Source organism: Penicillium canescens, assembly GCF_028828765.1.
Source record: "Penicillium canescens strain IBT 15451 chromosome Unknown utg000006l_segment0_segment0, whole genome shotgun sequence".
In the NCBI taxonomy this organism is placed as follows: Eukaryota; Fungi; Ascomycota; class Eurotiomycetes; order Eurotiales; family Aspergillaceae; genus Penicillium; species Penicillium canescens.
In genome coordinates, this window is record NW_026703968.1 from 299,748 (window position 1) to 320,527 (window position 20,780).

Consider the following 20,780-nt stretch of genomic DNA (forward strand, 5'->3'; position numbering starts at 1 on the left):
TTTTTCATTACCACTTTCAACCACCAATAAGGTAAGCCGCCCGACAACGAAGTGAGACGAGTTTGATACTTGAAGGTCTTCAGATATTCCGCAATTGAATTTCTCATTGGCTCTGTAGCTGACCATAATAGCTGATGTTACACACAATTGCCACCGCAGGACTGCAAGAACCATGTAATTGTTATTTTCGGAGTCCTTTTCCGCCACTTTCTCTACTTCAGTACTATTCGGTACCATGATGGTAATAATCATCACTTTATTTTAACAAGTCTTTTCATACCACTTTTGTGTCACCGCTTCTATTGCGACTGGAATTTGCTTATAGCAATTTTTTCTCGATCGCCTCCTACCTGGGACGGGCCCGTCGCTGGCTCAATTCACGCGTAAGGTTTAATAAATATTCAAACTTTCGTCTATTATAACATGTAATGTGAGATTTACTTTAGAAAGTCATGAATGACAACGCGTCAATATAAAATCAGGCTGGTCATCAAGTCTGGAGCATCATTTTGAATACGTTGAATTTGAAGTTTGGTGCTGTTATCTGGAAACAAGCTGGAGAGAGAAGATGATGTCACAATGAAACCTCAACAGAGCTTGGGCTTTATTTAACTCAGGCGTATTGGACTCGACGCTTCTTTGTTCTCTGTTTCACACCTCTCTCTGCTGCCTCAAATTGTCTTCGATCATGAACTTCGTTCGCCAACCGCTTTTGCGCCCCGCAATGCAACGGCCTTTTTGTATCAGAAGGGTTAGAATTCCGTCACCTCTGCCAAAGGATGCTCGGAGATCCCTCGCAACCACTAAACCGAGTGAACAACAAGGTGATAGCTCCAAATGGTGAGGTTTTTTTTTTTTTTTTTTTTTTTTTTTTTTTTTGGAAATATCTCATCCTCGGACAATTTTCCAACGCTAATACGCTCATCAGGATAATGGTCTCTATTGCTTTGGGTGTCCCTCTATCAATCTACCTATGGCGTAGAGGCGATACGAAGAAGCCGAACAATGATGCCGTTGGCGAGCATCGTGGAGCAAATCAAGAGTATACACAAAACGCGGAGGGCAACCAGAGTATTGAGCGACAACATTCCGACACCAATTCCTCTGCTCATGATGAGGTTCGTTAACCCCATTTTTGTTCTCTCCGCATATGTATCACTTCGGCGTCGATGCAAACTACTCTCGCAATCCAACGATGCAGGCTGTTTAGTGACCGGGCCTCTAACTTTTGCATAGCCTCGAGCCATGGGTTCTGCTAAAGGCCCGACAAGCATGTCATTCAAGCAACAGGGCCTTTCTAATGCCGATACCATGAACCCGTACATCAATGAGTCCGGCAAGAGTCAGAAGGGGGAGGGGGAGACGGAGACTGCAAAGGTAAAGGGCACTGTTAAGCCTGACCGACCGCAAGCGTGAGAGATGACGTCAGATATATCCATGTCCATCCCTGTAATTTTAACCCACGCTAGTACTATCTATTAGGGAGTGATAAATATATGTCTATACCTTTTCCACTCATGAAGATAAGACTTGAGCACAGTAACCAATTTACAGACTGAGCCCCACCGTACCCTGCGACGTCAGAACGAAAAGCGCTGATTCTCTTGGGCGGCGGAGAGCTATATGAGATAGCACTTTTATTTCTATGTGAGAACTCAACTGACCTTGAGATTCAGGATTGTACATGGAAACTTCCTCAATCATAGCCACGTGAATGAAGTGAGTGTAGGTCGGATTGAACATGTATGAAGCCTTGATGAGGCGCGGATACCCTATCCAATTCCAATATATCACGATTCTGGTCCATCCCAATTTCAAGTTTCCTAACTGTCGAGATAACATAAGGCTTACATCTGTAGCGTCCAGCTCTGTAGCCATCAGAATGGCCCATTTGCGTTCAACCCCCTTTTGGTCGATTATCAGAGTCGATATTCTGTACCAAGTGCCTAATATGCAGCTGTGAGCCCTGCAGGCTCTGCTGCAATGACCAATAGATCAATGTACAAAACCAGTTTCTTTCAACTTAGTTCTATGGAGAGAGAATGTAGAAGACCTATTGATCATCCACAGGCCCCATGGACTGCTGCCTCAATAATAGTCCTCTCGCGTACATAAGTAGAGCCGGGCAGAAACTACCAACCATACGATTTCAAATGTAGCAACCCGACACGTTGTATTACACCATACCTGCTGCACAATGAATCTCTGAATTTTCTAAGCCGTATACATTAGTACTTAATCGGGTTCTCGAAATATGAATCTTGTATCTTCTCTTTAGAGTACACCGTCGTATTGCAGGTACGGGCATTCCGAATGCCTTCCACTGAATCTTGAATGTAGAAACCGTATTTAGATAATAGTGAATTGGGCCATAAGTTTTACTGACCGGCTAAGATCGGTCCATGGTTAAGGCATTTTACTTTGTCTACAGAAAGAACTGGCCATAAGTTTCCACTTTTATTTCTCGGTAGCTGTTTTAGCCCGGGAACAGAATAAGCGAAACTCCAAGGCTGAAATGAACTAAGTCAGAACTCCATAGATCTACAGTAGATATTTCGGCTCGCGCAGTTTCCCACTGAGCATGTGTTTGTTTCAGTCATAACAAAATTGAGCTCCGTATCTGATTGCTTCCTCCTGTGGGCAGGATTACGTATAAGCCTAGTAATATTCTATTTTACGATTGCCTCACTTCAATTGAACCTGGCGATGCCTGCTTTCTGCAAAACAAAGCTTTTATTCACCTACCAATAGAACGACGTGTCTCCTGACCCATTCTAAAACGCCCTTCCCTCCACCCGCCTCACCCATCGCAGTGCTATCCTTGGCAAAGAGTGACATGCAATTGCTCACGTCTCTATTTAGCGAAGCATCTTTGTCGGAATCTGCGTTAAAAGTACGTCAATATCCATCAAGCTGCCTCAGCCTAGTATCAGTTACGGTCCTGTTAGTGGGTTGGGTCACAAACTCCAAATGAGTTGTTTAGAGCTGATCGATAATACTCCAGATGACACATACTCATGCGCTACTATCGCCGCCACTTGCCTTGGATGTAGGACCTACTACTAGGTGTTTCCGTGAGCGGACAGTGTTGCACGGTAGGAGAAACGGCATACAAAAGTTAATGACACCTGGATTGAAAGCAACTGTAGGGCGGAAGCAGGACAAGCATATTTAAAATTTCGCGTTGGCTTTCGCAGTCTTATCGGATTAATCGGTTCCAGGCCAGCGAGACCTCTAGGCTCCCCCGTACCTGTCTGATGTGAGCGAATAAACTTTGCAGAGCTTAACTGCGCTAAACATAGTAGGTGACTTTGTGGAAGTGGGCCCCGACATCAGATTCGTATATGGCCAAATTTCAAAATGTGCACTAGTTGTTTATAGACATTGTTGCTTGGCGAGCCTTGTATGGGTAACCTTTTTGTTCCCGATCGGGTAATTTTCTGCCTTGTCTGTATTAAGACCTGAGCCGATCTACGGTCTTGATTCTTGGCGATGGAGGGTTTCGGGCGGGTTGTGGCGAATCTACTTCTAAGTGATCTCATCCATCGCAATAGAGCGGAGCGTCGAAATGTACGTCAAACGTCAAACTGGCTTCCGAACAATGGAATAGAAATATGTGAAAAAGTTATCAAGAAAATGAACCCAAGTATACGTAGTTTCTTGCCAAGGTTGCAGTTAACCTGTATATATCCCGCTAATATCGTCATCTAAAGGGCCTAAGATCCATCTGTGAACATGAGCAGGTTTCAATTGGCGTTCCTTGATTTTTTCGGATTGGTTCGCTGCATCCAAAAGATATGCTTGAAACGAACTTAAGGTACTTGATCTTTTCTCTATGACATATGCCAAGCTTTACGACATACTAGCTCTGAAGCAGGCTTACAGAATACAAATTCCCATCGGCGTCCGGGGAAGAACATCATTCAAGTTACACTAATATTTGATTGAGATTGAAAACAATGGCGCCCCATACTCAAAACCAGCGGAAGCTCATAATTGCCTCAAACCGCCTCCCACTTTCCGTCAAGCCCAAGGACGGCAGTTACGAGGTGACTACATCGAGCGGGGGCTTGGTGACTGCCTTAAAGGGTTTGAGTCATTCTGACTACCTGTGGCTAGGCTGGCCAGGGGTGGAAATCAATGAACGGGACAGAGGTAGTGTTGATGAAGCCTTGGCTAAAGAAAATGCCGCTGCAGTATATCTGGAGGAGAATTTGGCTCAGAATCATTATAATAGATTTTCCAGTACGTGGCCTATATTTTTTGGTTCTATTTTACCACGTTACTAACCAGGTATAATTAGATGGTGTTCTGTGGCCCACGCTACATTATCAGTCGGAAGTTTCCTTTGACAACGAGACGTGGGACGCGTACCAGCGTGTCAATCAGATCTTCGCTGATCGGATCAGTGAGGAGGCGGCGGATGGTGACTTAATATGGGTGCACGATTATCACTTACTCCTGGTACCACGATTACTGCGTGATTGTCTACGCGCGCAAAACAAACGGTGTCCTATAGGCTTTTCTCTTCACACTCCCTTCCCAGCAGATGACTTCTGGAGAGGCCTTCCTGTTCAAAAACAGCTGCTTGATGGTGTCCTTGGTAGCGACATCATTGGCTTCCATACGGACGAGTACAAGGCGAACTTTTCTGGCGCTTGCGGCTCTCACCTGTAAGACTCAGGAAGTGACATTCGCATGACAAGTGGCTAACTTTATCAGTGGAGCTGGAGTTGAAGGCAGCAATATCCACTACAACGGTCGTACTATTCGCTTTGATAAATACGTCGTGGGGATTGATTGTGGGAGATTCGCTGATACAATCGCGGAACCTGAGGTTCAGACTAGAATTCAAGAGCTCGAGGCGCAATATAAGGATAAAACGATCATCATTGGCGTGGATCGCATGGACTATACAAAGGGCTTGCCTGAAAAAATGGAAGGCTTCCGAGTCTTTCTCGATGAACACCCCGAATTGAGCGACAAGGTTGTGTTAATTCAGATCGCCATTCCGAGTCGTGAAGATGTCAAGAAGTACCAGGAGCTAGAGGCAGAAGTGAGCAAGCTTGTGGGCCAAATCACTGGCAAGTATGGTAAGTGGCTCCGGAAATCCATCCGACTCGATACCTGCAAGTTCCGGGATTGGTATCTGGCAAATCTATGGATCTCATGCTAAAAGTAATCAGCTACACCCCAATCGACACCATTGCTTTACATCCACCGCTCAGTCTCCTTTGCGGAGCTTACAGCTCTGTACTCGGTGTCTGATGTCTGTCTTCTCACTTCACGCCGGGACGGGATGAACCTTGTTGCTTCCGAGTACGTCGCTTGTCAAGAGGCCCGACACGGCGTATTGGTACTCTCTGAATTTACCGGTGCAGCAGCCTTCATGAAACACGGCAGTCTGTTGTTCAATCCTTCTAATGCAGATGGGCTCTCGAATGCACTTTACGAGGCTGTTACAATGGAGGAGAAAGACAGGAAGAAAATGTATGAAGAGTTGCGGAGTTTCGTCACCACTAACACTAGGTTAGTTTTTTCCTTTTTATTTCCCCTTCTTTTCACGCTCCCGTCTTCCCAACATCCTCATCTCCCACCAGAAGTCCGTCAGGTCTAGTAATTAGCGAAGCTAACAACCATTTCCTTCAGTACGAAATGGACCGAGACGTTCCTTGGAGATTTGATGAGACTGCGGGAATAGAGAAATAGATAGCTTTTAGAGTAGTTTCAATGGTCGTTGACACTGCAACTGGCGCGGTCGGAACGTAGCACTGCTTCATTTATATATTCAACTCTCGCAGGTCAGTCAAGTTAACGTCCAGATTCATGAGCATTCTAGCGAGGATGTGGACGCTATCGGTAGACACCAGTGCAGTGTAATGTTCCGTATTGATAGACTAGACCACGTTCTCGATATTTACGTTTTGGTCCACTGAGTGATGCCCGAAACAGGCTCGCTGTTTTAATTTGGCGCAATCTTCAGCAGGACACTTGCGTGCGAAACATTTGACTTATGAAATTAAGAGCGCCCTCCGTGAATTTAGCTTCCGAGACCTCGATCCGATCGTTAAAAGAGACTTACCTACAATCGTGTTATCTTTAAAGCCCTATCAGACCATGACGTTCGCTTAAAACAACAAATGTTTCTACTAGAGCCTTGTAGGGTTCTCTACTTCCTACGGTGCAGTCATTCAAAGCTGGTTCGTACCGCAATGAAATAGTATCTTTACATATTATACTTATCTACTCACCGTTGCATACTTTTATGTACAGTTCAACCAAGGTGGAAAGGCGCTCCCGAGCTACCAGTATGCAATTTACTTAATAGATCGCACCTTTCTCGATCTCGAAGAAAAGCTATCAAAAAAGCACAGATTGATCTAAAACTACCACTCGTACTTTCTGGGAAAATAGTAAAAGCTTGAAGGTTGTGGTTGATGACAATATGGTCTAACATCTCCCAGAGGGGCAAATTATGACTACAGATATATTGATATACCACGCAAACAGAATTGGCTCGGGCTCCAACCCCTCTGTGGCGAGAGTAAAGTTCGTGTCCTAAATTCCTCCTGTTCATTGTGAACACAAGAAGAGGGAGCTAAAAATAAAGCCAGTTGGGTGATTACGAATCCTCAATCAATCATTGTTCATCTTCGCGCAATTGGGCTCCTGATGGTGCCTCCTTTCCTGTCCGCCTTCCCAGCGCACGGACAAAGGAGCTGTGCATGAATGTACGGGCACTCCCGCTTGAATGTACACTGGTCATTGGTAGGGACACAACATGTTGCCACGCAGCCCATCATCTGGCTCGGGCTGTTGGTAGGAGCCGTTCGAGTTGTGGTTTATGGCCTGCGCTCCTTACGGAGTCTCTCTCCATGACGTTATGGTTACGCTTCACCTCCTGTAGCTTGTTTTGTGTGGATTAAACGAGACGGTGGGTGATGTCTTACGGTTGTCGATGGACTGGCGGACCTCCTTGGTCCAAGGTACAGTCCTGCGAACTAGTGGTTTAAACGTGTTGAAAACGTATAAGTTATCCATCAAACCGGCGAGGATGTCTTCTTTTACGGGGAACGATCGACAGCGCAAAGCCCTCAGAGAAAGAGATTGATCAGTCGCTCGGTGTTTGTGGGAGGGGCCTCAGGAGATCCCGCTGGATCTATCCATCGGTTCAGGTTATTTACCACTCGGTACACAACACGATAATTTTTCGCAATATTGTCAACCACATCGTTGTCCTCTTGCTGTGCTTCGCTGTACGGTATTCACTGCTAACGATAATTGGGTCTTTGCTATAGTACCGTAATTCTTCGCAGAAACTGATGGAATCTTCCGTGTAAACAGACACATCTAACCACCTGGTAAGATTCTCTCCTGCTCGGTACATAGTCTTCTCGTCATAGGTACCGTTTCTCTTGAGCGTCATTAAGGTCGAACCACACAACCTTTTCTGAGATCCTACTTTCTGTGGTGCGACAGGACCGTCTCAGAATGTGAAATTGTCTATGTAGCAGGACTCAACTTTCTAAGCGCAACGGCACGTGATAGGTGATGCCTCCACAATAGACCTGTAGAATATTGAGGCTGATCTGTTCCTGGTATTGCCTGTAATTGGGCGTTCTCCGGAAGAGTGAGCCATCCACTTATAACCAAGTGGGTAATGCTAGCAGGTATAACTGGATGATGTCACTCTTATCCCTTATCCCCGAGAATATCTGCCCTCTGCCGTGCCCCACCGATCATGCACACCACACACCGCATTCCACCGTTGCAGCCCGCCCTCTATCTGTCTCGCTCTCTTCTTTGCTCAGATCCAGTCAGCCTATCCTCTACTGGTCTACCCTCTGGTAAATACGTCTTGTGCGAAAATATCATCGCCCAGATACGCTGCTCACTGACCCCTTTTCTTTTTCTATTTTTGCTCTCTATCTTCACTCTATTTTCGGTTTTGAGACATAGCCTATTCTGCTCACGGTATTCACACGGTATAACAATACCAACTGCTAGTTCGAAGATGCATAGCAAGGATGGCACGGGCTCTCACTAGCGGTCTTTCGGCTCTTACCATGGACGATACGGGCACGCTAGTCAACCAGCCTCTTGTCACGAAGTCTCTAAGAGATGAGATAACGGCACCGGCAGCCTCCAATCGGAGCTCGAACTCTGAACAGGAGAAGAAGATAGAGACGGAGATTCCACACGAGAACAGATGCCCAGGGTTCGACGCTGCCTTGGGTCGGATCTATCGTTATACCCCGATTCCTACCTTGATTCTCGATGAAGATCTGTGTGTCGTGGAGGTTTCAGACAGTCATTGTACCTTTTCGGGTCAATCTAGGGATGTAATGATAGGCACTTGTGCCTGCAACCTTCCGGTCCACACCATCCCGGCGCCTGACACCCCGACTCTGTACGGGGCGTTACGTGCAGCTATCACCTCGAAAGAGGTTCAAGTCATGGAGAAAATACACGTCCAAAACGAAAACTCGATTTATCAGCTTCGCATAACGCCGGTTTTCGAGAAGTCGTCGTTGATCTATGTCATATTGGAGGCCCAAAGCACTTCGAAACATCACTGGGTAGCGACTGATGAACAGCACGCTTACACAAACGAAACATACAAGATCCTTGTCGATACTGTGAAAGATTACGCCATCTTCATGCTTGATACCCAGGGCAACATCGCTACATGGAACCCTGGCGCCGCCATCCTAAAACAATACACTCCCTCGGAAATCGTCGGCAAGCACTTCTCTATCTTCTACAGTCCTGAGGACCGCGATAGAGATAAACCAGGTAGGGGTCTACGTCTGGCTCTACAGAAAGGACGAATGGAAGATGAAGGCTGGCGGTATCGAAAAGATGGATCTCGTTTCTGGGCCAACGTGATGATTACGCCCATTTTTCAGTTTGGTCGCCACGTTGGCTTTGTCAAGGTCACGCGTGACCTCACGGAACGGAAGGCGGCGGAGACACGCATGGTCGCAGCCTTCGAGGAGTCGTCGAAGATGAAGACAGATTTTTTGGCAAACATGAGCCATGAGATCCGGACCCCCATGAACGGTATGCAGCTTGCGCTCGCGATGATGAAGGACACCGACCTTACCGCCCAGCAACTCGAATATGCTTCGATCATTGAGGATTCAACGTCGGTTTTGCTCCAGATTATCAACGACGTTCTCGACTACTCGAAGCTCTCCTCCGGTTCTTTTTCTCTCTGCTCTGATATCGTGGATATCAAGAGCATCTTAGATGCTGTCATGCGCAACTGCAGGTCTCTCTTAAAACCTGGGGTTGTTCTTGATTGTTGGTTCCAACCCGACTTACCTAAAGTTGTGCGTGGCGACCCTTTACGGTATCGTCAAGTCGTTCAGAATATGCTTGGAAACGCGGTGAAATATACGGAATCCGGCTATATTCGGCTCTCTGCTACTTTCTCACTCGACGAATCAGATCCACAGGCATACATAGTTACGACGGAGTTTGCAGATTCTGGAGTTGGGATTCCCGAATGTGCTATCAATACTCTCTTCACCCCTTTCACGCGATTTGCCGACTCGGAGGCCCAGAAGTACCAAGGCACTGGCCTTGGTCTTTCTATATGCAAGAGTTTAGCGGAGCTTATGGACGGCACAGTGGGCTATAGGCCTGGTCCAGAAGGCAAAGGCAGCGTGTTCTGGTTCACGGCCAGAATGGGTCGCGCAGACATAGGGTATTCAAAAAAGAAGCCTATAATACCTCCAACCGACGATACAAAGGACCTTTTGAACAAAGTGCGGGAGATCGCGCCACGCAAGCATATTTTACTTGTCGAGGACAATCTTGTCAACCACATGGTAATGCTCAAGCTTCTTCAAAGTCTGAATTTTGAGCGCATCGATGTAGCATGGGACGGGGAGGAGGCCGTTCGACATGTCAAGCAGACGCCTTTGTCATACAATGTGGTCCTCATGGACATCAGCATGCCAGTGCTAGATGGACTGGGAGCGACGTCGCAGATCAGAGCTATGGGCGTCGACGTGCCTATCATTGCCCTCACGGCAAATGCGCTAAAGGGAGATATGGAGACATATATTGCTAAGGGAATGGATGATTATATCGCAAAACCGGTCCACCGGGACAAGTTGTTGCAAGTCCTTTGGAAGTGGATGGGGGCTTGACAAGACTCATATTGAATCATAAATAAAGTACATTAAGATGGCCGTTTCATCTATCATGCATGCTTTTTGGCAGAATATTTACCTCTTCTCCTTTTCTAGCTCAGGAGGAAGGAAAAGTGTGATTGTCCACATCCTTGAAATATTTACTCAGACTGCACGTTGTCTTGCCTTGACAGAAATGTCTTGACTACGTCATCTAGAGCTGCTTCTCAATGGCAGCCTTGTCAGAGAAGTTGGTCAGATCACGTTATGAACGGTCTATATGAACCGTAGTGTCACCAGTCCTCAACCCGCGGCCCCTGTGTCCCCGGTGATTGAGGGGGACATTCTATCGCGTACAACTTCGATATTCACTCCGAAGGATGAAACTGATGCGTTACCTATGACGAGAACGTATAGTTTCGGGCCGTCTTCACAGACCTGAAGAAGCTGAGAAGTTGAGAAATTTCGGAACACAATCCTATCCGCTAAACCGCGGAAGACACTCGAATCATGATCCATACCCTGGTATATCCGCGTAATTTTTGATATCGCTTGTCGCCATGAAACCTTCATACCTGTTTGGGCCCATGCCAAAGTCTGAACAGCATGTCTGCCTGGACCGAGCCCCTGGCCTCCTGGCCATCTTGTCAATCCAGTTTCATTAACCTTAACTAGGTGGTACGACTGGAAATTCGACCAGGAGATGCATATTTCATACGAATGAACAGTTCGTTCTCTGGCATACTGTCGAGAAGACTTTTTAGACTAATATCAGCATTAGACGCTCTACTGATGCTAGAGGCTGTAATAATGGTGTGGACCTCATCCCCGAGGCGCAAACGTACATTGTCAATGGGCTCGAGAAGATATACTCAAAAGGCTTCGGCAGGCTATACAATGTGGGCCTATCGAGTTTTGAACTTCTCGCAGATTGATTGCGCTTCTCGGGCCTTACTCTATTAGAATGTACTAACTAATTGATATGACAGCGCCTTTCGGGGGCCTCTGTCTGTTGTGAGTCGACTGGGCGAGGGCGCTGGATGAAAACGTATGCTGAAAAGGATTGGGCCTGCAGCATACATTTTCGTGTAGATCACCTGGATACACCAAGAGCCTCCATGAATCCGTCACTGGTAAGCCCCTAGGCCAATTCTGTAGGCATCCAACCACAATGGTAACTAACTAAGAAATACTATAGAGGAATGCCCAATTAGATGTTGCTTGTATGGCTTAAATCCCTAGATTTCTGTTTCCAGCAACCAAAGTAACTTTTGAGACTAGGACACCTCAACCCTCGCCATGTATCCAGCGTACTGTTTACAGATTTTTATAATTCCGCATCAAGTGTTACTTCCTTACTTCCGTCTTCCTCATGTGCTTGCGCGAAAAGGGAATCCATAACCAACAGCTCCCTTACGGCAGGCCGCCGCTCGATGTCATGCATTTCCAAGATAACGGGTAACAGACTTGGCTGGTTCCATCAACGCTTCAGAATCGCTCTTTATTCCGTGGAAAGCGAAGCGCAACCAGGAAAATTGGCTCCTATTACTTTTTATGAAAACTTTCCCAGCGTCTGGCAAGGATATAAACCGGGATGTCGTCTCGTATCGATGTGTTTTCCCACCAAGTATGCTTTTAGCATTCGGACTGCCTTCAAGCCTTACCGAACATTTTTATAAGGCGTTCTTTGAAGTGCACTTCCAATAATTTCAGACAAAAGTTGCTTGAAGGACAGGCCGTTTATCTTCGCCGTCGCTGGTAGTGGCGAATGATCTGGAAGAAGGCCAGCGATAGGATTCACCTACATAACCATGAATACATGAGTACTTTTCGTCGGATATCATGAGGATTGTTATACTTACCTCTAATACGTTTGGGATAGCGCCTGGCTTGTCTGAATCAAAGCGAATGTCGACACGCCCACTATCACGACAGTTGAAGGCTTTCCAAGTATGTAAAGCAACCTGACAGGCAGCTTTGATTTGCGGTTCGTCCATGTCGTGCGAATCGTTATACAATAAAATCTTACCTCCGTTGCTAGATTTGCTCTCTCTGCTAGCAAAATCCAGCGCACGATTGGTGTGGTAACCATTCTTGTTGCTGTGATCGGGGGACATTTGCCAGATATGCTCTCTGATACCTATCACTCGGCTATGCAGCCCCGTTCCCAGTATGCTCACTGTAAATTCCCGGCCCGACAAAAAGGATTCCACAAGGATATCCTGGCTCGGAAATTTGTGAGCTAATTCCCGTACGGCCAGTTTTAATTCCGCAAGGTTTTTCACTTTGTTGAAACCTTCGATTCCTTTCGAGGAACCTTCGGTGCCCGGCTTGACAAATAGCGGATAAGATGGCAGTGCTGCGAAATGCTCAGGGAAGTCCGCCGCGCCGTCCAGCATGGGGATCACGGTAAAAGGCGCATTAGGGATCATATGACGATCTAGGATAATCTGCTTTCATGCATTAAATAGACTGAATTGAAACACCTGGGATTTCCCCTTGGTACCTTAGTGATTGGCTTGTTCTGGCACAATGTCATTGTCGCAGCATCGCTGAATGTGTAAGGAAGTTGGTACGCTTCCAAGACCGCCGGCACCTGCGACTCCCTCGCAGAACCATGAAACCCTTGCGCCATATTAAATACCAAATCCCAGCCCTTATCCTTTCCTGCAGCTAGTAGCTGGACCAGAAACTGAATGCCAGGTACCAGCGTGACATGGTGACCCAGACGCTCGAGTGTAGTCCTGACAGCATCGATTTCATCATCGTGGGTGAGAGCCGCGCACTGCTCTTCTGAATAACCGAGTTGAAGGTAGGACGACCTTTGCTCGAAGACCAGAGCTATATTGAGGCAAGACATACGCACACCGTCCATCCTGTGACTGAAAAGCAAGTGAATGGGGCCGCGGCTAGAGCAATCGCTGGCTTATCATCAACTTAGTACTAACTTTATCGTTGCCAAAACCAATGTTGGAATGGCGATTGAGTTAGACATGAGCGAAGTATTCTGAGCACAGAACATGTTGTTTTAAATCTTCAATATTTGCGCAAAAATAAAGTCAAACGTCATGACTCGCATTCCTGCTTTGACTTGTTTTCCTGTCATTGAATGCAGGGAAATTATATAGTGATGACGTGACGGTATACCGAAGCGTAAATTTCCGTCAGGAAAACTACTTTGTGAATATACCGACATATCCTCTCTCCTAGACAGTGACAACTGAATTCACTAAATTGACTAGGCGACAGTAGACCGTGACATTTCTCTGCACACATTTACTTCTTTGCTTACTGTAGCTAATTTACGATCCTAGTCGGTCGATTTTTTACCGCCATCATCGATTCGAAACGGCCAGTACTTGCACTACTATTTATTTAGAGCAACTAGAAAGAGGGCATACAACCCCACATATATTCATACACATTTGAATAACCCATATTGGAACTACACATAATGACAGCCGTGGCGCCGCAACTGTCAGCGCCGAGCAAGCAAAGCAATCTGAATGAAATCACACGGCAGCCATACAATACCGCCAATGACAGAAGAGACGACAGACACAAACTGAGCGCAGACACCGCGAAACAAACGAAAAGAACCCAGTCCATTAGCACAGCTCAACTTTTTACTAGGGAAGAAGAAGCATGTCGTACCACGAACATGATTTTTCAACATGCCGAAGCTGAACAAACCAATTTCCAACTCGCAACAATAATTCAGAGCATCCTCGAAGTCATTCAATTCTCTATCTCAGCCCCACATGTCCATGCAGTCCTTCGGTGGCATATATGCGCGTATGAAGAATCAGTCACCGAGCAGGAGGTATGCAAAGTTAGACACGCATGTTGCCGTTCTCCAATCCCATATAGTCACCCTTCCAAAACATCTATATACCCCGAGACGTCTTTTCTCTACCAACGATGACTGAAAATAATGATCTTGCAGGCTCTATTCGCAGACTGACAATCCTTTTGTGAGGTTGACAGTGTCGTATGTGCTTTGCTGATTGATACGCCAGGTGCGCTTCGGACACAGTTGGGTTCTTTTTTAGGTGCCATATTAACTAAACTGGATTCCTAATTCTTGCCATGGCTGCTGGTACTGTCCAAAGACACTCAGGTCCATCGTTTTATCCCCGCTTTTCTCTCATCTCAACGGTCCAAAAATGCTTGAGAAGTAACTCTCTAAGCCAGACGTGTCCTCCATACTACCTATCCATGCGACATGCTGATCCGGCCGACACAGTACGAGACAACCTGATCCTCCCTTATCAATGCCGTATCCTTTGTAAGCTTGATCCCTATCATCAGCGAACGCCTTCCAGTAGTCCCACCCCATAGTATCATCAAACGGGTGGAAGAGCTCTGGAAGATCAAGCAGATTGACTGCGCTCCTGGGGCATGACTGTATGAGAAGCAATTCAATGATATGGCAGCGCCATTCCGGAGCTGATATGTGTTGTAGGTGAGCGAGGTAAGAGCTTTTGCTGAAGATGTTCGCAAAATTGACCAGAGCTTTCATCCTCTCCGGTTGGCGTAGATCACCCGGAAACACCAGGAGCCTCCATAATCCGTCACTCGTAAGCCTCTGTGCCAAATGTGAAGGCGCCCCGTCGCACAGATAAACAACAAGGAAAGATGGTAAACGCATGCCCAATGTTATATTGCTTGCAAGGTTTGAATCACCGTCTTTTCCTCCCTCGGTAATCAAGATGCTATGAGTATATGCCACGTCGACCCCTGCCATAAATCCAGCATATTGCTCGCGGACTTCGTAAATTCCTTTTGAAATATCTTTCTCCTCCTTCTCATATGCTTGTACAAGTCGGGTATCCAGATCCATCAGCTGCCTGGCGACCGGACGCCGTTCGGTGTCATAAGTTCCTAGGATAGTGGGGTCCGCACCATTGGTGATAACTGCTCCCAGTTTCCATATGAGGTTATATGAGTCTTGGATTGATACATTCATGCCCTGCCCTCCCTTTGGAGAGTGGGTGTGTGCAGCATCACCAGTGAGAAACACGCTAGAAGGCAGTAAGTAAATTGCCTGTATCTTACGAGATCTACTACTTACCGTTCATGGGGTCTGTATTGCTTGACTAGGCGTCGGCCTATCTTTAATCTTATCATCAGCAAAAGAATACTTGTAAGTGGACATGCAATCTTACTGGATAAATAGACCACCAGTCACAATAATTATACGTCAAACTATACGGCTTCATTAGGCCCTCGGCCATTTCTACCATCGTTCGAGGAGAACGGCTGGGGTGTTGCATGGCTTCTTCTTTCATCTCCCCTCGAAGATGAATGTAAAATCGAACAAGTCTGTTCTCCCTAGGCACGGTCATGATGCTTCCATCAGGTTGAGAGTGTATTGAGCAGGCTTGGCGGATATCGGCTGGAATACCTAGTCAATTGAGGGTTCCATGCGCAGGGAGGTAAAACAAACGGAAGTCAGTTATGGGCACTATGTCTAGCACTCCCCAGGTTGAGTCTTCGGACACTGTATCGGTCTGGACATCTAGCTGGTTCCTGACCCAGCTGTGTGCGCCATCGCATGCAATAAGATAGCGCGCGTGTATAGTTTCTTTCTCTCCTAGACCACATGGTTAGCCCACCATTTAGAGTCACTACTCTTACTGGCAAGAAAACCACGCAATGACTACATACCATTATTTCCAATACACCTTACTCCCACAACGACCGGAAATTGTTGTGTGTCGTCATCAGCGGTAGGAGAGAAATGTAAAGATTCAGCCGCTTTATGCCTCTCCACGCGAACGTTCTTTTTATGCAAATGGTCAACAAAGACTTGCTCCACAGCCCCTTGGTTGAGCAGTATTTGCCCAAATCTCGATCTTTGCCCAGTATCTGCTTCGTACCTCCTGCGTCGCTCTATATTCCCGGTTTCGTTGTTTGTTGTCTAACCAGTCAGTGGTGAATGGTTATTTGAATCCACGCCTAGTACTTACCCAGTGGGACATGTCGACATCGTGGATCCCCTGCTTTAAAATTGGATCGACGATACCAAAGCTTTCTAGTATCTCTAGAGTCCGGCTTTGTATCCCATCCGCGTGGCCCGTTTTGGTGCGATCTCCTTTTTGATCAATTATCCGAGTCGACATCTTGTATTGCGCTGCCCAACATGCAGCTGTGAGGCCTGCTGGCCCCGCTCCAACGATCAAGAGATCAATATGAGACGTCGAGGAACACATTTTCGGAATGTGATGATTTATTGACAAATAAATCCAGAAGGCAAATTAACATCAGTCCCAGGTGCTCCTATCTGTCAGACGCAGGATCTGGCACATATTTAAGAGCTCACGATGTACATAACATGAAAGTAGATTTGCCCAAGATTTCCTCTACCGGTTGATGAGGTAATGATGATCCATAAGAGCTCAGAGTGAGCTGCTACATTCTTCATGGCGGGAGGTATCTGACGTCATATAGTTTATTGGAGGGCTACATACAATGTCGCTTTTCACAACAGGTGTTGAATGAACATTTAACTCTGCAGCTAAGGAAAGTATGCCGGGGTCTCGCGGGGTAAGTTGGAACAAGTTGAAGTGTGATTGCAATCCTGAATCACGAATCCATTTCCAATATTTTTGCAATCTCACTCTTTATGTTATCGCTTGACGGATTTTCCTTCGCCATTAGGCGAGTCACTTGCATTTTCTGCCTGCATATTTCTCAGCTATAGGCCAGGATAAATGATGTCTCACACGTAGAAGGACGCACATGCTGTACAGGGCTTACAAATCTGACATAATAGAGTATGGACAGGTTCTAGAGGAAGGCGAAAGAGAACAAGCGTCCGTTCGCTTGCTTCACTATATCTCAGCCGCCCTCAGAGATAGCTGGAAACATACATAACCAGCAAGTGGTGAATTCAGCAAGCCGGGAACCCGAAAATTGTAGGTAAATGAAACATACAAGATTGTGCCAAGCTTACAGCATTGTAGGCTTCATGCTTACTATTTTGCCGATGTGCAGAACTGGGACCCATTTCTGGAATTTTGATCGATCTTATGAAGTGGTGCCGTTTGTTGCTTATTACAATAATGAGGGAAAAGGCCATCTAGGAAGGATTTGAACTAACCTAGCTCGATGTTCGGCCGTAGTACTAAGGCAAAAGTGGCTATGTTATCGTCGTGCAATTCCTTCGGAACTGAAACAGCACTGCCGGGCATTGACGTAGGCTAAATACGTGATAAGGGCAGACAGAGTCAACTTCTTGAAGATCTGTGCAACTTGGCCCTGAAGCTTTACAACTTGGCACTTCCAAGCACGGCAAAGCCAATCTTGCAGATTATCATAGGGAAGATCTTAGGCGGTTAAGCTGGCTGCGTTGGTAGTGCCTGAAAAGGTTGCAAGGAGAAGGTCGCAACAACTAACTATAACTGTTAGGTTACTTTGCGAGACAATACGGGTCATGCTTCTACTTGTTACGCCTGCTAAAGAAAGCCGATGCCAACTTTGATAATACTTAGCTGACAATATTTAATAGATTAAGATATTACGCTATTACATCACCGCTGCTCTCTGTGGCACTTTGCCACAGAGAGAAGTAGTCATTGCCACTTGCCTGTTTATAAGACAGATGGGTTCCTGTTCCTTTCCAGGCCCCGCACCATACCGCCTACCACATCTGGACAGAAGTCAAAGCCCCCTGTTCGTGTCCGTCATTACTTTCAACATGAAAACATATATGTTGCTTCGTTGTAAATGTGGGCATTAATTCAAAACCACCGGATAAAGAGGCTTGTGAACCTTCGAGATAAGGAAGAGCAAGTCACCGCACCCTCGGGCCGCAGAAGTGATCTCGAGCTCGCGTCACCAGGTAAGGAATATCTAAAATTTGGGGAACGAGGAATGCTAAGCGCTTTTGCTAGCTGTTGATGAAAATGGACGCATATGGGTAAGAGTAATTGGTGAAAGCGATCCATTAGATCCGCAAAATTGGACACTGATCTCGAGGTCCAAAAATATTGCAATATTATTGCTCTTAGTATTTACTCAAGCATGGGCGGGCTCTGCCGACTCTCCGGCCAACAAGCAGGCAAGCCGCGAGTTTGGTGTGTCCAAAGTTGCCGAAAATCTCTCAACAGCAATGTATCTCTTTGGAATTGGTTCAGGATCTCTGTTTGCAGGGCCGTTATCAGAATCGGTTGGGAGGACTCTGACCTATCTGGTGTCGACCTTCATTTACCTCCTCTTCCTTCTTGGATCCGCTCGTACGCCCACATTCGCCGGCCAGGTTATATGTCGATATTTCGTTGGGCTTTTCTCTAGCGCTACGCTATCAATAAACGGATCTAGCGTCGGTGATCAGTTCCGTCCGGTCAAACGCGCTTTTGTTTTCCCTATTCTGGCCTGGGCTAATATTACCGGTACGTCCGCCGAGTTAGCAGAGCCATAATTTACTGATATCGGTATAACTTAGGCCCAATAATTGGCCCGATTGCAGGGGGGTGGATTTCTTCTAACCCAAACCTAGGCTGGCGATGGACTGAATATATGACTCTGATCATATCAGCTGTCGCATGGGTCGTGGCACTTCTTTTTCTCTCTGAAACATATTTGCCGGTTTTACTGGACTGGAAAGCGAGACAATTACGACGTGATACTGGCGACAAACGATACGTATCTGACCATTCCACAGGCTCACTGTTCCAACGAGTGAAAGGCATCCTCCCACTCCCTATAATATTCTTCAGTACTGAGCCCGTGATCTCCGTACTCGGTGCTTATCTGACCCTACTATATTCCATTATGTTCACCTTTCTATCTGGTTTCGATTACATCTTCCAGCAATTGTACAATTTGTCTACCGGACAGACAGGATCATGCTTTGGTGCTATCGCTGTAGGTTCCACGATAGCTACATTCGCTGCACCCGCCCTCTATGCATGGACCCGCCGGAAAACCAAGTTCGAACGTGGCGCTACAGTACCCCCAGAATTCCGTCTTTGGCCGGCAATTATTGCCAGTCCCCTTTTGCCAATAGCTTTATTTTGGCTAGGGTGGACAAACTATCAGACCATCTCGATATGGTCTGGCCTTTTTGCGTGCGGAATTTTCGGCATCGTGCTGATGTCCATTTATATCAGCAGCTACGAGTACATTATTGACAGTTACGGGGAACATGCAGCCAGTGCATTAGCAAGCATCACGATGGTCCGCTACATAGTAGCTGGTGGTATGGTCATGGCGTCCCGTCCCATGTACGAAGGAATCGGTGTCCATTGGACAATAACCATCCTTGGTTGCATGTCGGTGCTCTTAGCCCCTATGCCTCTGGTTTTCAAGCGCTACGGTGCTCGGCTAAGGGAGAGAAGCCGGTACGCGGATAGTCCAGTTGGCCTGCCAAACTCTTAACTTGTATCTCGTGGACCCAGTGGTATATAAGAAAGTCGAATCTAGCATTTTTTTTGAAGGGGCATTGTAGCAATTTACTTGTCTTTTGAACCAACCAGGTGGAGCTCAACCATCGACCAGAGCGTAACTTATCAACCGAAACTGTTCGTCAAATGTCATTACCATGAAAACTATTGGTCGGATCACCACACAGCGTACTCGGAGTTGACCATGGGAACTCAATGCAAACCCAGCGATCACGTCAAGAAAGCCCACAAAACGGGACCGCATCGGCAGGAGGTGCTTCGACACATTGGCCATGGAAGGACGTGAAAACGAGACTAGCGTTAGATAACCTAGTCGAGTCTCACGGAGAAGACTGGAAGGGCAGTTGACAAAAGGACCCCTGCTTTTCGACCAAATCCGTACTCCAAACCCTGGTTCACCTCAGATCTCAAAGTCCAGCAAATAGAAGTCAGTCACCAGCGGCGCAAGTGGCAAAACATCTATTGTGGGCTTGGACGAAATCACCCTCACTCTTTGTCTTTCTTCCAGGAGATGTAACAAAAACGACGGGCGTGGACTCGGTCTATTGAGAAAGTCAAAGCGGCACATTGGAAATAATCTTTGGATGATGCTGGGAAAGGGAAGCTCTGGAAGGTAGCTACTTATATGAAACTACAAGACACCTTAGAAGCTTGCGGGAGCTTGCGCACAACTTTTGAACGCGTTGGTGAACCCGGAGCGATATGCACAAGGCCAAGTTTTATTTCACCAGGGGCTACGAGGACAATGTTCGAGACCTGCCCATGTGGCTGGTTTCCATCCTCGGTCTCTCTAAACTAGTCCATTTGGCCGAGATGTTCTCTTGCAGACTCCCGGTCTAATCTAGCTTTGACCGAATGCCGGTGTCGACGGGTTTACAACGCCGCAATAATCATTTGATCATCTTTAGTGTCGTCTTTCCGCGTGGAGTCCTGGCTGGTAATGCTCATCAGGCTTTGGCTTTGCCACTGACAGAAACGAAATGAACAAGCGAGAACCAATCAATCATATTCAAGATTCTGGCTTATGCAATATTTGCATGGACAAGGGATTTGCGGCAGACACTTTATTTATCACTTTTCATTATGCCATAACAAAGTCTTCTTCTGGCAATTCATTGGCTGGCAGCCTTTTCTCTGGACTAAACACTGAGGTCATGTTTGAGTATCCGGCCCCACTCTCCGCTGCACAACTTGCCAGTCTCTTTCCGCCCGGAAAGATACAAGGCAC

General features: G+C 46.6%; 6 protein-coding genes across 6 annotated transcripts; 4 read left to right on the top strand and 2 right to left on the bottom strand.

Annotated features, from left to right (window-relative positions):
• Positions 1-688: 688 nt before the first annotated feature.
• N7446_009038 (uncharacterized protein) lies at positions 689-1,416 on the top strand (the record flags this gene model as incomplete). Its single annotated transcript, XM_058517783.1, has 3 exons — positions 689-840; positions 929-1,118; positions 1,237-1,416. The coding sequence occupies 3 exons, from the start codon at positions 689-691 to the stop codon at positions 1,414-1,416; spliced, it is 522 nt and encodes a 173-aa protein (XP_058368571.1).
• A 2,505-nt stretch (positions 1,417-3,921) lies between these two features.
• N7446_009039 (trehalose-6-phosphate synthase) lies at positions 3,922-5,739 on the top strand. The gene is made up of 5 exons (XM_058517784.1): positions 3,922-4,245; positions 4,304-4,673; positions 4,723-5,093; positions 5,187-5,529; positions 5,650-5,739. The coding sequence occupies exons 1-5, from the start codon at positions 3,960-3,962 to the stop codon at positions 5,699-5,701; spliced, it is 1,422 nt and encodes a 473-aa protein (XP_058368572.1). The 5' UTR covers positions 3,922-3,959; the 3' UTR covers positions 5,702-5,739.
• Positions 5,740-8,066: 2,327 nt separating this feature from the next.
• Positions 8,067-11,186, top strand: N7446_009040 (uncharacterized protein; the record flags this gene model as incomplete). Its single annotated transcript, XM_058517785.1, has 2 exons — positions 8,067-10,126; positions 11,132-11,186. 2 exons carry the CDS (start codon positions 8,067-8,069, stop codon positions 11,184-11,186), a joined length of 2,115 nt encoding a protein of 704 aa, XP_058368573.1.
• A 616-nt stretch (positions 11,187-11,802) lies between these two features.
• N7446_009041 (D-alanine--D-alanine ligase family protein) lies at positions 11,803-13,017 on the bottom strand (the record flags this gene model as incomplete). Its single annotated transcript, XM_058517786.1, has 3 exons — positions 11,803-11,943; positions 12,005-12,592; positions 12,649-13,017. 3 exons carry the CDS (start codon positions 13,015-13,017, stop codon positions 11,803-11,805), a joined length of 1,098 nt encoding a protein of 365 aa, XP_058368574.1.
• A 1,272-nt stretch (positions 13,018-14,289) lies between these two features.
• N7446_009042 (uncharacterized protein) lies at positions 14,290-16,357 on the bottom strand (the record flags this gene model as incomplete). The annotated part of the gene is made up of 6 exons (XM_058517787.1): positions 14,290-15,166; positions 15,217-15,257; positions 15,311-15,540; positions 15,592-15,738; positions 15,813-16,065; positions 16,115-16,357. The coding sequence occupies 6 exons, from the start codon at positions 16,355-16,357 to the stop codon at positions 14,290-14,292; spliced, it is 1,791 nt and encodes a 596-aa protein (XP_058368575.1).
• Positions 16,358-17,873: 1,516 nt separating this feature from the next.
• N7446_009043 (MFS transporter) lies at positions 17,874-19,526 on the top strand (the record flags this gene model as incomplete). Its single annotated transcript, XM_058517788.1, has 3 exons — positions 17,874-17,988; positions 18,041-18,538; positions 18,592-19,526. 3 exons carry the CDS (start codon positions 17,874-17,876, stop codon positions 19,524-19,526), a joined length of 1,548 nt encoding a protein of 515 aa, XP_058368576.1.
• Positions 19,527-20,780: the final 1,254 nt, after the last annotated feature.